Raw genomic sequence first — 22,491 nt, forward strand, 5'->3', positions numbered from 1 at the left:
AGTAGAAATATCAGCCTGAAACAAATCACTCTGATGAAAGATTAGTTAGAAACAAGTCACCCTGTAGAGAGATCAGATAGAATTAAGTCACCATGTAGCACTACCAGAGAACAGTGCCATCAAACACCTATGGATTATCCATGAATAATAAAATAATCCCCATAAAGTGCAATGAAAGTAATTTCGTTGATATTTCATGGTAATAACCATGCCATGATATACTCATGAAAAGTGGAGATTTCAAGGTAATTTCATATTACCAACAAATTATTTCATGGCACAAGAAAATTTCATGATTGCAGTGGCCATGAATTGTCAAATTTTCATAGGCAGTGTCCATGAATTGTTAAATTTTCATAGGTAGTGTCCATGAAAACTACATAAATTTCATGGTTTACTATTGCATTTTCATAGACTCTTCCCTGTACGTTCAGCTAGAAATAAGTCAGATCAGCTATAAACAAATCACGCTGTAGAAAGATCAGCTAGAAAATCACTCTATAAAGAGATCAACTGGAAACAAGGCACCCATAGAGAGATCAGTATGTTCAAGTCACCCTGTAAAAACCCACCTACTTTTCAAGTCGCCCCATGGAGAGCCCAGCAATAAACAAATCACTCAGTAGAAAGCACAGCTAGAAATAAATCACACTGTACAGGATTCAGTTAGAAACAAATCTCCCTGTAGAAAGATCAGTTAGGCAAGTTACCCTGTTACTGCAAGAGTTCAAGTATTTTTCAAGTCACCCTTCAGAGAGCTCAGTAGAAACAAGCAGCCCTGTAGAGAGATCAGCTAGAAAGAAATCATCCTGTATAGAGATCAGCCAGAAACAAATCACCCTGTAGAGAAATCAGCTGGCTCAAGTCACCCTGTAGAGACTGTAGCTAGAAACAAGTCACCCTGTAGAGAGATCAGCTAGAAACAAGTACCCCTGTAGAGAGTTCAGTTGGAAACAAGTCACCCTGTAGAAAGATCAGCTAGAAACAATTCACCCTGTAGAAAGATCAGGAGAGAATTCAGCTACATTTTGTAGAGTGTTTCAGCTAGAAATAAGTCATCATGTGGTGAGTTCAACTACAAATCATTCACCATGTAGTCAAAGAGTATGGTTACATTGTGAGGCTCCCTGTAGAACTACATACACATTTCCATGTAGAGTGTTCAGCTGTGAACAGTTCAACCTGTGTGACTTCTTTTATGATCAACCAACACAATAATGTTTGTAAAATATTGCCTAAATGTACATGTAGCTAAACAAATCATTAAAATCTTCTTCTTCATACGTAATAATCTTCTCTCTGTAGTAAAGAAAAAGACAAGATAAAAGAAATACCTAAAGCTGGCCATAGGCTGGCTTTAGACATGAAAACAGCCAAGCTGTAAAAAAAGGGTGCGACCTCCAAAAAACCCAGGGTGAAAAAAGATGTGAAATCTAAGGTGGTGGCCAAGAAATGGCTGTGATGGTAGGTTAATGGCAAAAATTTTAATAATAACAATTCTGGCAAATTTGGTGCCGAATCCCAGTAAAAACTTTGAAGAGGCAACACAAATTCACCTGAACTGTCGTTATTAAATTTTTTCCATTAACCTACCATCACAGCCATTTCTTGGCCACCACTTTTGATTTCACATATATTATTATTTATTATTTATCTAATTTGTCAAAATGACAGGGTGGCACCAAAAGGCATAGCTTGTACAAGGGCACTTCCCTAAACACATACATTACAAAAATAACACTACAAGGACAAAGAATAACAACACAAAAGTACACTACAAAGAAAAGAAACAATAGTTACAATAAGCAAAACACACACAGAGACTTAAAAAGCTATGTACAAAAAAGATGATAAATGGAGCAACGAAAATAATCTACAGATTTAATAATGAGTGTATCAAATGATACAGTGTTCCACAAAAATACAGTATTCACAAAAAAAGAATAACGGTGACTGTTGATAGAAGATAGTAAAGGTACAATAGACAGTTCATGGGCTCTGGTGCAGGAAGTATTACAGCAATAGTAATCATAAAAGTTAAGAGATGTTCTGTTGTTGAGGATATCATACAGTGTTGACACAGACAGATAGTTACGACAATCAGTGAGACTAGGCCAGCGCAGTGAATTAAGACAATCATCAGATGATTTACTCCATTTCCTGGAAATAGGATCCCACTGGCTCCCACATGCCCACATAGCAGCACGTCGTTGTACAGACTCTGGGCCAGATATATCACGAGCAGTATGTGGACTCCACACTTGACAAGTGTACTCAAGCAGTGGCCTAACTAAACATTTGTAAGCTACAGATTTTGCAGCTGTGGTAGCTCCCCATAAACTGTGATGCAGATAGTTTAGTGATCTCCTGGCCTTGGCAGAAACAACTTTACAACAACTTTACATCTTTTTTCACCCTAGCTTTTTGGAGGCCGCACCCTTTTTTACAGCTTGGCTGTTTTTGATTAGATTCTATTACACTGGCCAGTAAAGTTAAACCCAGGTCAAGTGTGTATTTTACTGGAACCAAGAAAACACCGTTCGCATTATGCATTATCCATGAAAGAAAATTAACTATTTTGCTGTGGAAACTTCCTTGGTGTAGATCATCTCTGAGCCATCACAGGGTACTGTACATGCCTTCAAAGTTTGTTTTAATTACTTTGCATGATTCTTCTTAATCATATTTTTGCATATTTTAGAAAAATAGAAATATTGTACAGTGGAATCCCTCTTAGCGGACACCCTTGAATGGCGGACAGCTTTTTATAATGGACAATTAATAAAGTTTCAAATGCAACTTCCGATACCTGTGTGTATTAATGCCACCCCAATAGTGAACATCTCTCTATTCCGTAAACTGGACACTGCACAATTCCCAGACATGGCAAGCACTACAGTACAATATCTCACTAATCACAGACACAAGTAACAATGGTTCATTGCCAGTTACAACAATCAATCGAACTACATCATTTAGAAAGCATTGTCTCTGTAAAGCCTATTCTACATAGTACAAAGTGCAAGACAAAGGGCTGAAGTTACAAGAAGCCATATGAATTAGAGTGGAGGAGAGTCTAATGTATGCATGCATCAATGAAACTTGCAACACAAATGAAAATTGTCCTGGGTGAAAACCAGATAAAATTCAGTTCCATAAAATGTGATTCAGCTTCTGAAGCAGTGCAGCTTTTCAATTTGCATTGTACAGAGAGTGTATGTAACTTAAAGGTTGTTTCCTTCAATGTATGCAAGCCATGCAGTTTGCAAGAAGTTAAAATATCAGTAAGTTGTGCTCTGGATTGACTTAGCATTTCTTGATCAGTGGTGTTAACCTACAGGTGTAAAAGCGATTAGAGGAGATTCAACTGCAATGTTAAGTCCTTTATCAACAGATCTGAGGATTTTAGGGCAGTCACCATGTAAACTGTTTAGTTAAGTAACAGGCCACCCTATAGAAACTTTAGCTATATACTGTATGTAACAAGTAACTCAGTAGAGTTAAGCTATGTAACAAGTGGCCCTTTTAGAACTTTTGCTTCATGATAATATTCATGGTAGTGTGTCATGTGGCCAAGAAAGCCGGTACACTGCATTGTGAGTATATTGACAGAAAGAAAGAAAACAGCATTTTGACATAAGAATATGTACGTAGCTCTAGGGCTCCTACTACATCAGTTTTGCATTATACGTAGCTGTCCACCAGGTAGCGTGGACCACACAAAAAATATTTCATTAAATTACACCAGCCATTTGTGAGAGATGTGTATTCAAGTTTCAATTTAATTCATTCTTTTTTCTTCTTAAGCCATAGGAGGGTTACGAGGGTTTCAAATTTTTTCACTTACTTTACAAAAATTAATATAGAACACAGTGTAACTTAATTACCTCAATTGTTGGCACAAATGAAGAGCATAATTATGTTGACCAAATTTTGGAAAATTACTCACATGGCACATTTGACATGTAAAATGTTACAATTTAGAAATTAGTGTCTTAGTGTAAATCCACTTGTTAATGATTTTAATTTATTCTTAATCCCTTGAATTACAAGACAGTTTTTGAATTATTAAACCAGGTGTGTTAAGGAAATTGTGGGCACACACCTGGTTTACTGAAAAAGGTTTGGCTAGAACCGTGTGTCTGTGTGTCTGCATGTAGGTCTGTCCAACTCACACGTGAGTAAACTGAGTTATGTACTTCATTCAACGAATAAAGGCTATTGCTTAATTTTCTGTTTTCATTGTATTTAATTATTTGAAGGGGTGTGTCAGGTAACTGAACTTAGGTGAAACAGTTTAGTAGGGGCTGGCCTACATGCTGTAACAAACGTACTGTATAACAACTACCAACAATGGCGTATCTTCTCGAGTTGACAAGGGGAATATCTCCTTTGTATATACGAAAACGAAAATTAAGAGCAACCATGAGGCGCCTGGTTTTTAGAAGTACACTATAACACAACATCAACTTGTTTTCAAACTGGACACTGCTCTAAAATCATTAAAATTCTAATTATTTTTATGTGCAAATATATGGGTGATTATCTGTGAAGGACCAGGCATATACAGTGGAACCTCTATTTAACGGACACTTTGGGACCAACCAATTTTGGTGAAAGTTTACTGTTATAAGGAGGTTGTCCTCTTTCAGAGGTAAAATTGTATTGGTAAAGGTCTATAGGGACTTCAGTAACTGTCCTTTATAAGGAGGTTAAATGTACAGTGTCCTTTACAGGGAGGGTCCATTAAAAGAGGTTCCACTGTAGATATCTTGAAAATTTATTATTAAGTTTTGTAAATTGACTTTTGACAGTCAATAGTTGTGGTATTTGTACAGGTGTTTTATATCATATTCATATAGGAACAGTAATGCAGTTAATTACTCTGGCAAGTTCCAGAAACTTCTAGAACATTGTGTAATCATTGTAGTATAAATAGCAGCTTAAAATCATTTTCTGTGTGTGTGTGCTTTCAAGTTACTTGATAAAGAGTTGAATTATAGCTGTTGTAGTGACTGTGCTAGCTATATCCATTACACATGGTGACAGGAGTGGGATAAGCGATCCGTGGGTTGTATTCTATGTATATACCATGCCAGAGTCGAAGAAAGGGAGCAAAGCATCTGGAAGCCACACCACCAGAGAATCGTCTAGTGAGAGGGCAGAGAGTAGTGCAGGCAGTAATGTGGAGGATATGTTGCGTATGCTGATTGATGACTGACAAAAGAGGGAGGAGGAAATCGCAGAGGAGAGGCACAGGCGTGAGGTAGAGGTGGAAGCTCGCATGGCGGAGATGCGAGAACAGGTCTCGACGCTTTCACTATTGGTAGAGTCAAGAGGGAGTCTTAATCATAGCATGGAGGCAGAGACATCGGTTAAGGTACCCAGTGATCAGCTGAAAATCACTAAGCTAAGTGACCAAGATGACATTGAAGCTTATTTGGTGACTTTTGAGAGACTGATGGAGGCATATGAGGTACTGAAACAACGCTGGGCTTTTAAGTTGGTGCCACAGTTGTATGGGCGCATGCAACAAGCATATGCGTCCATGCCCAGTGAGCAGTGTGGAAACTACAGTGAAATAAAAGCAGCAATTTTACGTCGTTATGACACTACAGAAGAGACTTATAGACAGAGGATTAGGGCAGCTACCAGGAAGGAGGGAGAGACCTACAGGAAGTTGGCAACTCGCTTAATGGACTTGGCAAACAAATGGACAAAAGAATGCACAACTGTGCTGGAGCTCAGGGAGATGGTGGTGACAGAGCAGCAAATAAATGTCCTTCCCAGAGACATCCAAATTTGGGTCCGAGAGAGGAAGCCAAGGACAAGCAGTGAGGCAGGCTGATTGGCAGATGATTATCTGTAGGCTAGGAAGCCTGTGAGTTTACCCTCTGGTGGGGGGTTAAGTAGGGCAGTATGGGATCATAAATGTCATCATTGTGGGGAAGTTGGGCATATTCAGAAAAACTGTCTGAAGGTATCTGCAAACCCAGCTGGCTCTATGGCAACAACAAAGCCACCAGAAATTAATTGTTACAACTGTGGCACTAAAGGATATATTGCAATGCATTGTCCTGCCTTGCTTGCTGGGGGTAGCAAGGACAGTTGCAACCCACAGTGGGACCTAATGAAGAAAGGGTTGGTTAAGGCCAAAATGCTAGAGACACACTTCTAGATACAGGGTGTTCTCGGACACTTGTCCGGAAGCAAGTAGTGCCTAAAAGCAAGATCATACCTCATAAATTTGTCAATATACACTGTACGTATGGTGATTCTGTTGTATATCCTGTAGCCAGAGTAGAACTGGAGGTTGAAGGGGTACTGGTAGTGGTTGAAGCTGCTCTTTCATCTAACCTGCCAAGATTTGTGCTTTTGGGTACTGATGTTGAAGAGTTTCCACTAATACGTAATTGAAAAGATGACTAATAATCAAAAGGACTGTAGCTTAATGGTCACAACATGAGTTCAAAGCAAGATAAAAGACCAACAAGGGGAAGAAGTACAGGAGGAAGATAGGCCAAATGTAGAAGACCCACCAGATGAGCCTACATGCCAACTGTTTATAGGAAAAGAAAGTTGTGATGTGATTGGCTGGGAAATAGATCCCAGCATATTTGAGGGGGGCAAGGATAAAGTGTCACAAACTCGCTGACAGAAGAGGTTGGATCGACAAAAGTTGGCCCAGCAGCAAGTAATGGATATTGGGGAGTTTTACTTGTCTTCGGAGCAGCTGGGTAGATTGCAGATAGAAGATGATAGCTTGGCCTCAATCAGAGAGTTGGTAAGTAGGAAAGATAATTCTGATAGTAGTGTATATTTTGAAAGGGATGGGTTGATATATTGGCAGTGGGTACCTAAGGGGAGGGATGGAAGTAGTTTCTTGGTTGAGCAGTTGGTGGTGCCTCAAAAGTGCAGAAGAGTTGTTTTGGTCCTGGCAGGTACCATTGGCTGGGCACTAGGGCAAGAACAAAACACAAAAGCAAATACTTGAAAGGTTTTATTGGCCAAATGTCTTTAAAGATGTAGCAGATTACTGTGGGTGCTGTATAGAGTGCCAGAATGCAATGGGGTGTAGGGAGTCTAGGGCTCCTTTGATACCTCTGCTGGTAGTTTCTGAGCCATTTGAGAGGATAGCAAAGGACATGTATAGTAGGGCCTGTACCTAAAAGTAGACGTGGTTACTGTTATATACTTGTGATATGTGATTATGCTACAATGTAACCAGATGCTATACTGCTTACAAATATTGGAGCTGAGCAAGTTGCCGAAGCTTTGGTTACAATGTTTTCAGGTGTAGGCATGACCAAAGAGATTCTAACTAGTTACCAGGGGACAAATTTTATGCCCAAACTACTATCTGAAGTACATAAATTGTTACAAGTCAAGTCTTTCCGAACTTGTCCTTACCATCCCCAAACAGATGGTCTGGTTGAACGGTTCAATCAGACTTTGAAAACAATGATTCGGAAAACAGCAAAGGGAACTGGAAAGGACTGGGACAAGCTCTTGCCATCTTTTGTTTGCTTATAGAGAAGTTCCCCAAGATTCCACAGGGTTTTCACCCTTTGAATTACTATATGGCAGGAATGTGCGTGGGCCCCTAGATGTTTTAAAGGAAAATTGGGTGGGCGAGTCAGTGGGAGATGATGAGAATATTTTGTCATATGTTATGCTTATGAGGGAAAGGCTTGATGCTATGACTGAACTAGTCCAGATGTCCTTGGGAAAAGCTCGCCAAGTGCAGAAAAAATGGTATGATCGTACTGCACGTATAAGAGAGTTTTCACCTGGGGATGATGTGTTGGTCTTAATACCAACAACCGGTAAGCGCTTACTAGCACAGTGGCAAGGGCCATATTCAGTTGTTCATCAGGTGGAAAAAGTGAATTATAAGGTAGACATGCATGATAGACAGAGGCGTAATTGGGTATTCCATGTAAATATGTTGAAGAAGTTTTACCCACCAGAAGCAGCGGATTATTGGGTACAGGAGTGTGTTGGTTGGATAGAAGAGAAGTGTGTTGAGGATGATGATGACATGCCTGGATGGAAGTGTGAGGAGGGGGACCACCATTTATTAGTGACACCCTTAGTGATGGTCAAAAACAACAGCTACAGATCCTACTAGCATCCTACTCAGCTGTCCTGCAATCAAAACCAGGAAAAACTAATCTAATAGAGCATACAATTGATGTTGGTAATGCAAGACCAATTAGACAAGTGCCATATCACATCCCACATGCATACAGGGATGTGGTAAAGAAGGAGTTGACAGAAATTCTGGAGGCTGGTATTATCACACAATCATCTAGTGCATGGGCTTCCCCCATTGTTTTGGTAGACAAGAAAGATGGGGGTTTGCGACTCTGTGTTGACTATAGAAAACTTGATGCGGGGGCTCAAATGGATGCGTACCCAATACCCAGAATAGACTAATTAATTGATCAGTTGGGGAAGGCTAAATACTTGTTTACTCTTGACCTGGCTAAAGGCTACTGGCAAGTACCAGTGGCTAGGGAGGCCCAGCCACTTACTGCATTTACCACACCGTTTGGACTACATCAGTGCACTGTAAAGCCATTTGGCTTAAGTGGAACACCTGCAACCTTCCAGTGTCTGATGGATCAATTAATAAATGGCATGGAGGAGTTTGCAGCAGCTTACCTTGATGACATAGTTATATACAGCAGCACTTGAGAGGAACATGTAAGTCACTTAGACATGGTATTTGAGAGGCTGAGGCTAGCAGGGTTAACGGTGAAACCCAGCAAGTGTCAGTTGGAAATGCCGCAATGTGTATATGTGACTGGATTTTGGAAAAACAATCCAAATCGCACATTAGAAGTTTCGAGAAAAACGGTTTTAAAGAATTCAAGCCAGCTTACCTCTCCAAGGATAGCAAGCACGCATGTGAAATTTACATTAAAGATGCATCAATCTGTTACCTTTCAGACCACTTCCAGTACTTGTAGCTGCTTGTAGAGTTTCCCGCCAAATAAGATAGAAAATCTGAGCTGTTGGACGAGTGAAGTAGTATCACAAGTGCTCACAAAGGGGTAGAGGGTGGGGGGTGACGGGGTGAGCAAGGGTTAGACCTCAAAATGGACGATTGTAGTCCAGAGACGAGATTACAGGGCTGTGCTGGCTCCTTAGTGGTTGGTATGTAGCACAATTCACAGAAAAAACGTCTGGCCTACATTATCAGGCTGTCCACCAGTAAACCACTGATTCTTGCCAAGCCAGGTCCTTCACAAGGTCTAAAACCGCCATTCGAGCTCTACACACCCCCGGAAAAGACGTCTGTTGAAACCAGCCTCAAGTAGTTTGAGTGGTACTGAGTGTCAAAACTACTAGTACGATAGTGTAGCTATCCACTGGTGGTGTTAGTTTGATTTTGCCTGATGTGCGATTTGGATCGGTTTTGTAAAATCTGGTCACATATTTAGGTCATGTTGTAGGGAGTGACCCCAAGTAGATAAGGTGGAGGCCATACATAGGTTTCCAAGGCCAACATGCAAAAAGAAAGTGGTGGGTTTTGTAGGGCTTGCTGGATACTATCGCAAATTCATCCCTGACTATGCCTTAGGGAAGTTGCACTTACAGGTCTAACTAAGAACAGTACTCCCAACTGAGTGCAGTGGACTGAAGAATGTGAACTGGCAATCCAAGATTTGAAATCAGCACTATGCAGTACACCAGTGTTGAGGGCACCAGGATGTTTACTCTGTAGACAGATGCTTCAGAGATGGGTGTTGGGGTGGTTTTGAGTCAGCATGATGATGGAGATTATCCTGTAGCTTACTTCAGCAGGAAGCTGCTACCTAGGGAGGAGAAGTATTCTACTGTGGAAAAGAAGTGTTTTGGTGTCGAATTGGGAGTCCAGGCTTTTCGGACTTATCTTCTGGGAAGGCGATTTGTTATTGAGACTGATCATCGAACATTGGAGTGGGTAGATCAGGTGAAGGGGAACAACCCAAGTGTATTTATGCAGCCATACAAGTACACAGTGAAGCATAGGCCTGGAGCACAGAATGGTAATGCAGATGACTTGTCACGGGTAGGCTACTGTGACAAATGACATTTGTCATTTAAAGAAATGGGAGGAGTGTGAAGGACAGGCATAATAGATATCTTTAACATTTATTATTAAGGTGGCGGTTACCTGCTAAAACCGCAAAGTAACTTATTTTTGTAAAATTTATATCTTTTACAGATCTTATATTATTTCATGGTTATACAATGTCATGTTATAGTCAACTAACGGATTATAAGCTTACCATGTACTATCGCTCTACATGAATGAATAACGGAGATACAGCATGAAACATACAAGCGGTGAAAAACACAATCGGTATCAGTTTTATCAAAGATTATACAGTCTACCAAGGCATTCTTCAGCTTAACTTGTTCTGCATAATGGTGCTCAGGGCTGCATTATCATTGCAAAACGATAAGTACAATGGCCAAAACAAATCAGTCTAAAAGGTTTTTAAAACATCCCGTGTGTCCAAGAAAACCAGTCAAAAATTGACCTATGGGTGTAAAATGTTTGAATTTTTTTGCATGTGGCCCTACACCCACATTCATTAGGCCACTACCTGCTGTTTAGCCAGTTCAGCATACAGGTAAAAACTGACGCCACAGCTCTTCTACAAGCCTTTGCTAACCTCAATGGAAGGAAGTGTGATCAAAGCTAACCTCAACGCAATAATCTGTGGTTGATGTGGTAAAAATTACATAAGCTTGCCGTGAATAAGCTGTAGGTCAGTAGTCATAAGATCTGTAGTTGTAGCCATGCATGTGGAAATTCATTAATCAAAATGCTATAGATTCTATATAACTTCAGCACTTATACACTACATCTTCCGAAATTTTAGCATAAGGCTATTGATCCTATACAATTTTGACACTTGGGTCCTGCATCACCTATAAAATGGTGCAATAATAAAATACAATATCAGAACAAAACAATAAATATGGGTAGCAAGAAGAATCATCGAAATGATCATTGTCATGTCTACAAGAGAAAGAAAAAGTAAGTATGCTATTGTGTTACAGTGTATCCAATATCACTTACAATCCATGCAGGTTCCAGTACCGTAGGTCTCGGCAAATAGCGCAACCTCAGCAAATGGAGCAAACTAACAGCACATTATGCCACTCAGTCATATCATAAACCTAGGACAATTAAACAAATACTTGAACAGAGTCTCAGCACATGCTGCTACATGTGCAGCATATCAAAATGAATTTGCATTTGCAAATAATATGATGGTACTTGTAGAACAAGCTCACTATGGATTGGCATCAATAATTGCTTACCAGTGTTGTGGCTGTGGCCAAAGAGTTTCATTCTGCACATCACCAAAGGTCACTTCACCAGAAGGCAACAAATACTGGAGTTGCAATCTAGCAGCCATATGGGGACAATGGCTACTGGAGGAGGCTTCAACAAGCTGGAGGAGTCCATGAGTGTGCTAGGAGTACCTGTAATGTCAAGAAGAGTATTTGTTAATACCGAACGTATAATAGGAAAATGGTGGTGGAAGCTACTGGAGGAATCAATGCATGCTGCTTGTAAAGCTGAACGTGAGCTTGCAATACAAGAGAAAAGATATCACCATGGTGTGCCAGCAATATATATCAGTTATATTGATGCTGGATGGAGCAAATGGACACATAAGCATCATTGTGGGGTAGGGGTGATTTTTGGTTTAAAAGCAAAAACAGTTTGTACATAGGTGTGCGTAACAAATTTGTACAGCTTGTGTCCAGTGTAGTTGTGATAGACTGACTAATATAGCTATAACCGTGTGTAATGTTTTATGACATCATTAATGGTACCTGTATCTATATATACTGTGTTTCACCTTGTATTCAGTTAGTTGTAGTAGTCTATGTTATTCCTGATATCTATTGAGTTATTAACTATATTAGCTGTGATCGTTCGCGTGCAAGCGATAGCTATTAGCTTATCAGATAGTGATACACGACATATTGGCGACGAGATAAACTGGAAGAATGGCTACTCATGGTTCTGTTTCACCTTTCGACCCAGAGAAAGAAGAGTGGAGCGCCTATGTTGAGCGTCTCGACTATTACCTAGTGGCAAATGGTGTTGAGGATGACGCCAAGAAGGTCGCGATATTGATGTCTAACAGTGGACCTACAGTGTACGGAACTATTCGAAGTTTGGTAGACACTGAAGCAAGGAAGGTAATCAAATATAAAGACTTAATTGCTATCCTAACAGCTCACTTTGACCCAAAACCGTCACCTATAGTGTAGAGGTTCAAGTTTTACAATCGCGCCCGAGTGAAGGGAGAGACCATCGCTGCGTACGTAGCTGAGCTACGCGCGTTAGCTGAGCACTGTGACTTTGGAGATTCCTTATCTACTATGCTACAAGATCGCTTGGTTTGTGGCGTAAATCACGAAGGAATTCAACACCGACTCCTGGCTGAAAAAGATCTCACGTACAAGAAGGCCCACGAACTAGCAGTAACTTTGGAAGCTGCAGCCAAAGGCAGCAAAGACATCAGCACCACCGCCACTCAGCAAATAGAGCCATTTGTAAATTACACGAAGGGTGTCAATTTTACGCAAAGATCAGGAAAGACAACCAACTCATCACGGGCCAAGCTACCAGATGGGCCCCAGGTCAAAACTTGCTACCGTTGTGGAGACAGACACTTAGCATCCCAGTGCAAGTTCCGGACTGCAGAATGCCACCGATGCCACAAGACTGGACACATTGCAAAGGTGTGTAAGTCCAAACCAGAAGAAAAGTCTCACCACAGTGGCAAGAAATCTCACCACTACTTGGAGGAAATCCCAGACCTCCCAGACACAGAGGACTCTTCATATGGATTGTTCACTCTACAAAGTGAAACCCATGACCCAATACTGATACAGCTTGAGCTAAACAATGTTCCTGTTAGGATGGAACTAGATACTGGAGCATCACTGACTTTGATCAATAAGGCTTCCTATGATCTCATTGCACAGAATGGGCAAGTTGCTCTTGAGCAACCTGTAGTGAATTTGAGAACCTACACTGGTGAAGCGGTGAGGATGTTGGGGAGCACCACTGTAAAAGTGAAGTATGGTGAGAAATGCATACACCTGACTGTTTATGTTGTGGAAGGGAAGGGACCAAACTTGTTAGGTAGAGACTGGCTAAGTAACCTTAATATTAACCAATTAGACATTCACACCATAGTGGCACCAAGCAAATTAGATAAAGTGTTAGACAAACATGCCTTACTATTTAAGGATGGGCTTGGTATGCTAACAGATGTGAAAGTCAAATTACAAGTTGACCAAAGTGTCCCACCCAAGTTTTTCAAAGCTAGAAGCATTCCTTTTGCTTTAAAAGGCAAAGTTGAGACTGAGCTGGAATCCCTAGAAGCTGCTGGAATTATCTCTCCAGTTAGTCACTCAGACTGGGCTGCACCCATAGTGCCAGTAATGAAGCAAAATGGTCGTATTCGTATCTGTGGTGACTATCGTGTAACGGTAAATCAGGCAATCAAGGTAGATTCATACCCACTACCCAGAGTGGAGGATTTATTTTCAGCTTTAGCAGGAGGCAAATATTTCTCTAAGTTAGACATTTCCCAAGCTTACCTCCAATTGCCATTAGATGAAGCCTCCAAACAATATGTCACAGTACAGGGATGCACTATGGAGGAATACTTAGAACGCCTTGATAAAGTGCTGCAAATTTTAGAAAATTCAGGTTTTAAGTTGAACAAATCTAAATGTGTGTTCCTGCTTCGTATAGGTTAGGAACCTAGACTGAGGCTCTTTGTGGCTTTAGAAACCGAGCGAATGTGGCTTTAGAAACCGAGCGAAGCGAGGTTTCTAAAACACGAAGAGCCGAGGGCGTGGTTCCTAACCGACTTAGAACATGGCTCGGTTTATTAACACTGCAAAATGTATTTAAAACCTTGTGACCGTGATCTGCTTACGATTGTGGGTGTGATAAACGTTTTGAAATCGTAGTTATTTTCAAAATGGCGGGACAGTTGAAGTTCAAGCCGTTTCAACCTATGAAGCCTCCTCCAGGTTGGAAATGCCCTAAACGGTTTAAACTCGGGTTGGGAGAACTTTGGGAAAGTGAATCTGAATCTAGCAGCGATGGTGAAACTGATGTTGAGGTGCGAACCAAGGTGCGAACTTTTGTGAGCCAGCAGAATACAAGTAAGCATTCTGTTGCATGGTTATCAACTGTGAAAAGTTTAACTGCACAGGTGTTGAAGTCAAGAAGACGTCGATAATTCACTCACAAGTGGCTAAGGAACTGTTTCCTGACCGCGTAGCCGACGACTTCCTTCTGCTTGCATTACAGCAGTTTGAGCGAGAGTTGAACAACTGTTCGTCTGTAGAATTTACTAAGGAAGAATTTCCCGATCAAGTTACTGATGACATTCTTCTTCTTGCATCACAGCAGTTCGAAGGTAAACAATCTCTGCTGCGTCACCTGACTGATGGTGGACCTCAACCAACATTGTTTGAGGAAGGTAGTAAAAATGAAACTGTTAGCGAGACTAGTGGAGTGGTTAATAGAGGTAGTGTACGATATGGGTCACCAAAAACATCCAAGGAAGTTGAGGAAGCAAGGAAACGTGGAATACCAGTCAAAACACAAGACCAGAACAAATGGGTGGGGAATATATGGCATGAGTGGGTTCAATATCGTTTGCAGTGTTCATGTGTTGACCCTGAGGAAAAGGAGCACAAGCTACTTGAGGATTTCTGCAAAATGTCAAAACAAGCTATGAATTTTTGGTTAGGGAAGTTCGTACTTGAAGTGAGACGAAAAGATGGTAGGCCATACTCACCTGATACTCTTTATCAGATATGTTGTGCACTATTACGTTTGTTAAGAGAAGTAGATAGAGCTGATGTAAATATACTAGCCGATCCTATGTTTTGTCAGTTTCGTGCTACTTTAGATGCACACATGAAAGAACTGAAATCTACTGGCAATTATCAAGTGAAAAAAGCTGAAATACTTACTGAGGAGCATGAAGATACTTTGTGGAAACAGGGGTTACTTGGAGATAAACATCCACAACAGCTACTAAACACATTGATATATTATATAGGTTTTTACTTTGCATTACGAAGTGGTGTGGAGCATAGAAGATTGAGGTATTATCCCTCACAGATCCAGCTGTTTGAACCTACTAATGGACGGGCTTATGTAATGTACACAGAAGACGTGTCTAAAGCAAATCAAGGAGGTCTTGTACACCGCAGGTGGGAGCAAAAGCAAGTGGTTCAGTATGCTAATGATGATAATCCAGAACGTTGTTTAGTCAGGCTCTACAAGTTATACATGTCAAAGTGTCCAGAAGATCGTCCAGATGGAGCATTTTATCTAAAGCCACTTGCTAAACCAACTGAACAATGTTGGTATCACAAAATACCTATTGGGCATAATTCATTACAGCAAACTGTTTGCAGATTGTGTGTAGCAGCAGGAATTGAGGGAAAGTTTACCAACCACTCACTTCGCACCACAAATGCAACCAGATTGTTTGAAGCCAAAGTAGATGAGCAACTTATTATGCAAAGGACGGGGCACTCATCTAATGCTGTAAGGGCTTATAAGCGGGTTGGTGAGAAATTGCGGACTGTAACATCAGATGTGCTAAATGGTACTGTTACTACCACTAAGGATCAAGATTTGAAAGTATCACCAGATGAGAAGTTTAAGCAGCATGACAAGCCAGACAAGACTGAAAATCAAGAGAACATGGCTTCAGGGATTAACCTTGTTGGTGCAACTAATTGTACCATTAACATTAACTATCATCACTGATGTGTCATGTATGAATGGGCACGTTTGTCTACAGTGATTCTTGTACCTTTTTTAGCATCTTTTTACATTTTCATTAGAACCCACAATCACATCTAACACACCATGACCTAGGTTTTAAATACAAATTGAATACCCTTGCATAGTGAGCTTTATCAATTGTCTGCAGGTTTCTAATAAAGTTAGTTAGAAACCTCCTACCAGGTTTCTTAGTGATATTAGAAACCTCATTAAATATCAAAGATCAAAGCATACTATGCATGCCATGTTCTAACAAAGGTTGAGTACCTTGGACACATCATTGATGAGTCTGGTCTCCATCCAACGCAGGAGAAGGTGAAGGCCATTCAAGATGCACCTGCTCCAAAGAACCTAGCTGAGTTAAGATCATTCCTTGGGATAGTTAACCACTACAGTCACTTCTTAACTAATTTGTCTACTCGCTTAGCCCCTCTGTATGCCTTGCTAAGGAAAGGGTCACATTGGTGTTGGAAAACCACACAAGATGAGGCATTCCAGGAAGCTAAACAGGCCCTTCAAGCTGACTCATTGTTAGTACACTTTGATTCTTCCAAACAATTACTTCTTGCTTGTGATGCTTCGCCTAAGGGCTTGGGTGCTGTTTTGTCCCACGTAATGGACGATGGACAGGAACGTCCAATAGCTTATGCCTCACCAGCTGAACAAGGATACAGTCAACTAGAAAAAGAAGGCCTTGCTATTGTATTTGGGGTAAAGAAATTTCATACTTACATTTATGGGCGACAATTTCACATAGATTCCAATCACCAGCCACTATCCTATTTGTTCAATCAAGCAAAAGCAATTTCCCCTACTGCATCTGCAAGAATCCAACGCTGGGCACTTACACTCAGTGCTTACCAGTACACTATTCATCACAAAGCAGGCCGACACTTGAGCAATGCTGATGCTTTAAGTCGCCTACCGAGACCAGTCACAACTTCATCTGATTGCTTACCTGGGGATTGGGTCCATTTGCTAGATCACCTTTCCTCATCAACCACAGTAAATGCAGCACACATTAAGCAGTGGACTGATACAAATCCAGTGTTGTCTCGAGTGCGTCGCTGCATCCTACAAGGTTGGCAAAAAGCTACACTTGGTGATGATTTAAGCCTTACATAGCTAGGAAGAATGAGCTAAGCGTCCTGAATGGATGCATTCTCTGGGGCTCACGAGTTGTGGTTCCCCCACAAGGACGAGCTAAGGTCCTGGCAGAGCTGCATTCTTGCCACACAGGAGCATGCAAAATGAAGATGCTTGCTCGTTCCTATTTTTGGTGGCCCAAACTGGACACTGGTATAGAGAAATTAGCTAGGGAGTGCCCCAATTGTCAGTTAACTGGTGCGTCACCACCAAAGGCACCACTTCATCCATGGGAATGGCCTACTCAACCATGGGGACGTTTACACCTTGATTTTGCAGGCCCCTTCATGGGACACATGTACTTAGTGATCGTGGATGCCCACTCAAAGTGGATGAATGTAGAAGTTATGCAACAGATCACAGCAGAGAAGACAATCCAAAAGTTGAGATCTGTTTTCTCTACCCATGGTGTTCCACAGAAGATAGTCACAGACAATGGGCCGACATTTCGCAGTGAACAGTTCCAGGCATTCACTAAAGAGAATAGCATCAGGCACATATTTTCAGCACCGTACCAACCATCCTCAAACGGTCTAGCTGAGAGAGCAGTCCAAACTATGAAGCAAGCTCTCCGCCAGATGCAAGGTTCTGGAACAATAGTTGACAAGCTTTCTAGGTTTTTATTCATGTATCGTATACCCCACATACTTCCACAGGTATGGCACCTTCCGAGTTATTGATGGGCCGTCGGTTACGATCCAAATTTGATCTACTACACCCAGAATACACCTTATCTAAGAAGGTAGATGACAGCCAACATTACCAGAAGAGAGCGCATGACAATCAAAAGCCTTTTCGTGAATTTAAAGAGGGGGACAGAGTATACACACGAGACTTTACCTCATCTAGCCAGAAGTGGATGGAAGGAATAGTTGCTAAAGTTAATGGTCCACTATCATACAACATCAAGCTGAAGGATAGAAATCTAGTCCTTAGACATATTGACAGTATTAAGGCAAGGATCACTGATACTAGTGCAACTGAAACTTCGACAGAGACATCGTCTGATGATGAGCTAGAAAGAATTATATCTGAATCTACTCAGGAAGATCAAGATGTGACATCATCTGAACTTGTTTCGTCAGCTCCTACTTCTGTGGGATTGGCTACTGATGGATCAGCTGAACTTTCATTAGGACTGCGCAGATCAACCCGTATCCGTCGACCTCCTAAAAGATATGGTCAAGAAGATTCTTTAACTGATGACACTTAAGCTAGAGAGGGGGAGATGTGATAGACTGACTAATATAGCTATAACCGTGTGTAATGTTTTATGACGTCATTAATGGTACCTGTATCTATATATACTGTGTTTCACCTTGTATACAGTTAGTTGTAGTTGTCTATGTTATTCCTGACACCTATTGAGTTATTAACTATATTAACTGTGATCGTTCGCGTGCAAGCGATAGCTATTAGCTTATCAGATAGTGATACACGACAGTAGTAGTACATCAAAGCATACCTGCTTTAAAAACTGGAATGGTTCCTCATCCTCAATGGAAACAGATATTATTCTGAATGGATTTATGGTTGCAGAGGAGCAACATGGTGTACGGTACATCAGCTGGTGACAGCTCCGTGTACCCAATACTAGTGGCAGGTGTCCCTGGGTGGGGAAATGCAATTTAAAAGCAGCAGTGTGCTAATCATGCACTAAAATATTTCCAGGGGCATTTAGAGCAGCTAGTCAAAGACAAACCACAATATAAGGGCAAAAACAAACTAACAGCAAAAACAAACTAACAGCAAACATGAGGTTAAGACTTACCAGGGATGCTCACTGCGCAATCATGATGAGGAGTAAAGAGAATGATAAAGTTACGGCAGCAATACTCCTTCAGGAAGACATACTAAATTGCCCAATGCACTGTTTTGGTATTCACCGTAAGTGTAGACCTGAATACTGCAAAGTAGTAAGATCTAAATATAACACAACTAAATCTCCTACCTCAACCGATTGCTCTACTTCAACTGATTCCTCCACTTCAGTCGATTGTTCCACTTCAACCAATTGCTCCACTTCAACCGATTACTCCACTTCAACTGATTGCCTCACTTCAACCGATTACTCCACTTCAACCGATTGCTCAACTTCAACCGATTGCTCCACTTCAGTTGATTGCTCCACTTCAACTGACTGCTCGACTTCAACTGATAGTTACATTCCAGGCTGTGAATCAGATGTCCACAATATGGAAGCTGAATTCATAGGTTCTTTTCTTGAAGATGAACAGCAAGCTTGGACAGATGCCACTTCTGAAGACACTGATGAACCTTGTGGTCCTGCTTATCCAGTTGATGAGCAAATGCTCTGTGACATCAGAGCTATTGCAAGTCGCCTAGCAAGCAAAGCACAACAGTTATTGGGTAAGCAACAATAGTCATGATGAAAACTAATTACATTACAATAATCAACAAGTAATTTTACCACTAACCTGGCAGAGAGCTACATGAATGTGCAAGCAAAATTTGATGGTGGAAAACAAGTTAATAGGTGTCAAAGTGGGTCATGGCAAGCCAAATGTGCTGGGGCAGCACTTCAAATAAATGAAGGTTCAAATTGGGGCTCAGAAATGTGGAGCAAGGTGGTGTCTACTCCTAGCAAAACATTTAGAGCAGTTGGTGAATGTAAAACTAAAAAACTCAATAAAGATCGAAAGAGAAAATCAACTGACACTGCAAAAATAAAAAGGAAAAAAGCAAAGAGGGAGAGCCTATCAGCTTCACAACAAGGCAGAGAACATTACTCACGTTATGATGGGGGAAGCAACGCAAACAACATTGTAACTGATGTTTTTGACAACCAGCTCTGTGAGCTAATGAAAGAATATTATTTGGCCAACATAAACATAACTGAATCAGCAAGAGAAAGTGTAACAATGATGACATCTGCTCACGGTAAAAATGATCATTCCCTTCAGGTGTGGTTATCAGAAAGACGAATGAGAATAACTGTAAAATTGCCAAGAGGAGAGACACCACTAAAGTAAGACCTCTAGTAAAGGAAATGCTATACAGCAAATTTGAGGGCAGCACTACTACCACATGGGGACTACTGCAAGAAGAGGTAACCAATACTCAGTACTACATTTCAGGAACATTGTGAACTAACATTTGCCAATTTATGATATACACAACATTTTTTATGTGTGTATGTGTACATACCTTTGTGTTCTTTATCAGTATGTTATTATTTCACAATCATCAGTTAGCAAGTTTTATTGCACTTGACTGAACCACGACTGACTCCTAATATTTTAGTACTTTACAACCAGTAGAGTAATCTGTCCAGTTGAGTAACCTGTAGTGGCCAGATCTTTTTTTCACCATCTCGCTTTATTTCCACAGTGGTTTCAACCATGCTGCATTATGCGCAAAATATCTTAATTCGATTTCCTGTTGAAACACATCACACATTTTGTGGCTTTTGTAAGGTTTCGGTTTTAAAGGGCTTCCGTAAACAATTACTTCCAGGTAGCCACCACCTTAAGTTCTACTTTTGATAGTTAATAGCTGTGGTATTTGTACAGGTGTTTTAAATCATATTCATATAGGACATGTTGCTATGAATCTGATGAAATTCAAGAAGTTATGAGGATATAAAACAACATTAAACTTCTGTCATGGCAACAGGGTAAACTAAGTATGTTGAAAATTGGTTTGTACATACATATACCCAGTAGATTGTTCACACTTTTTGATGGATTGCAAGGCAATGAAGTTACATAGTTGTAAAGCAAATACCAAACAGATATAAACTCGCAGGATAGAAATGCAAGTGATATGTACATAATTATAGAGAAACAGCCCAGTAGTAAAAAAGAACACAACCCATTCAAAAAGCTGGGGTGGAAAAGTTGCAAAATCAAATCTGGCATCCAATGATGCTAACGCCAATCATTATCTTTAAGTGTGATCATTAAGAATGTTTAAGATTAGCAACGTGGCAGCCATTTTTTGATCGCCATCTTTGATTTCAAAACATTCTACTGTGGTATTTTTGGGAGGCCACACATTTTTTTCACAGCTTGGCTGTTTTAGGATAAAGATCCCTAGATGGTTAACCAAGGTCTACAAAAAATTCAGGTATGTAGTTTACATCAAATGTGTGTTTATTTCGTATGTTTGGTTATCATACAATATCACTGATCTTATTTAAACAATAGATTTGGAGAAATGGCTTGAGTAAAACTTGCATAAAATTTTCCTTGTAACATACGTAATTTCCCCAATTATATAAACGTCATTTTTCTCATAACGTACATTTGGTAAATTAGATGGCTTTTCACTGAGACGGTCACAATTATAAAATACACTTAAACCAGAGAATTATTTTCATGTTTCTTTCCTCTAAGCCCTCTTCAGTTGAGAAGTAAGCAAATTAATGGCTGTATTGTTTCATCACAACTAAATTTCTGATAATGTCTTTGACACTTGAAGTGAATGGACTGATAGTCAGCCACAAATAAAGTTTATATCAATAAACACAAAATTAATGTTAATTGTATATACAGCAGGTGTAAGAGAGCTAAATAAAAGTAGCAACTACATGATTGCTAGTACTGTATTTTTAGTGACGATTAAACTACTATGAGATTCATTGAATACATTAAAAAGTTAACTTTACAGCCAGTCACTGACTGTTAAATACATGGGTAAAGTATAGTACACAATAAGTCATGTCAATTGAAGAATGTGATGCAGCATGTTCGCTCACCATTAACAGTCAGGATTCCAGAACTAGTGTCACTAGATACTACATTAGTAGCATTACATGTGTAGGTACCCACATCAGATGACTGTACATTATTGATCCTTAAGGTACTTTGACCAGGTGATATTGACAACACACTGTACTTCACTGTATTAGTCACATCCACTGGAACACCATGAAAGTACCAACTGATGGTAGGAACTGGTTCAGCAGTAGCTTGACAATGAAAGAAAGCTGTGTCTGCTTCATTCTCAGTATCATTCATTATTCGGTAAATAATTGTTGGAGCATCTATTAGTACATTGTTGAATAATTGTAATGAATGATTGTTAATGTACAACTATGTATGTAGTGTACTCCACTTGTGAGCACAAATGAAAGATACTGTGCACAGGGTACCATGGATTGTGTTAAGTGGGAAGATTAACAGCAAAATAATAATGCCAGTATCTTTACTTCAGTGTTTTGTGCAAACAGTCCCTAGACTATGTTATTAAATGCTATCCCACTAGGTAGTAGAGCGGCTTAGCTGAAATATTGTGCACTTTGTGCAGAAAGTATGAAACTTAGCACATTGTACCTACCTATCATGAAGTGTATTTTGAGATATGGAGCTATCGCAGATTTGCCCTTTGGTGTCCTCTACAGTTCATTTTATGGTAAAAAAAAGTGACCTTTGTCTATATATCACCCATACAACACTCAATTTGTTCAAACTAGGTGCAAAATTGAAGATCTTTATCCAATAAATAAGTTGATACTTGTTGCAAGTTCA

The 22,491-nt window shown here is 40.3% G+C and overlaps 1 protein-coding gene across 1 annotated transcript in view; it reads right to left on the reverse strand.

The window, feature by feature from the left end:
* The window catches only part of LOC136255297 (hemicentin-1-like), a 239,616-nt gene that overhangs the window by 168,805 nt on the left and 48,320 nt on the right, over positions 1 to 22,491 (reverse strand). The window contains exon 7 of the mRNA XM_066048025.1: positions 21,720 to 22,007. Within this exon, the coding sequence (XP_065904097.1) occupies positions 21,720 to 22,007 (288 nt within the window). The remainder of the gene's footprint in view (positions 1 to 21,719; positions 22,008 to 22,491) is intronic.

Source organism: Dysidea avara, chromosome 5 (genome assembly GCF_963678975.1).
Source record: "Dysidea avara chromosome 5, odDysAvar1.4, whole genome shotgun sequence".
NCBI classification, from domain to species: domain Eukaryota; kingdom Metazoa; phylum Porifera; class Demospongiae; order Dictyoceratida; family Dysideidae; genus Dysidea; species Dysidea avara.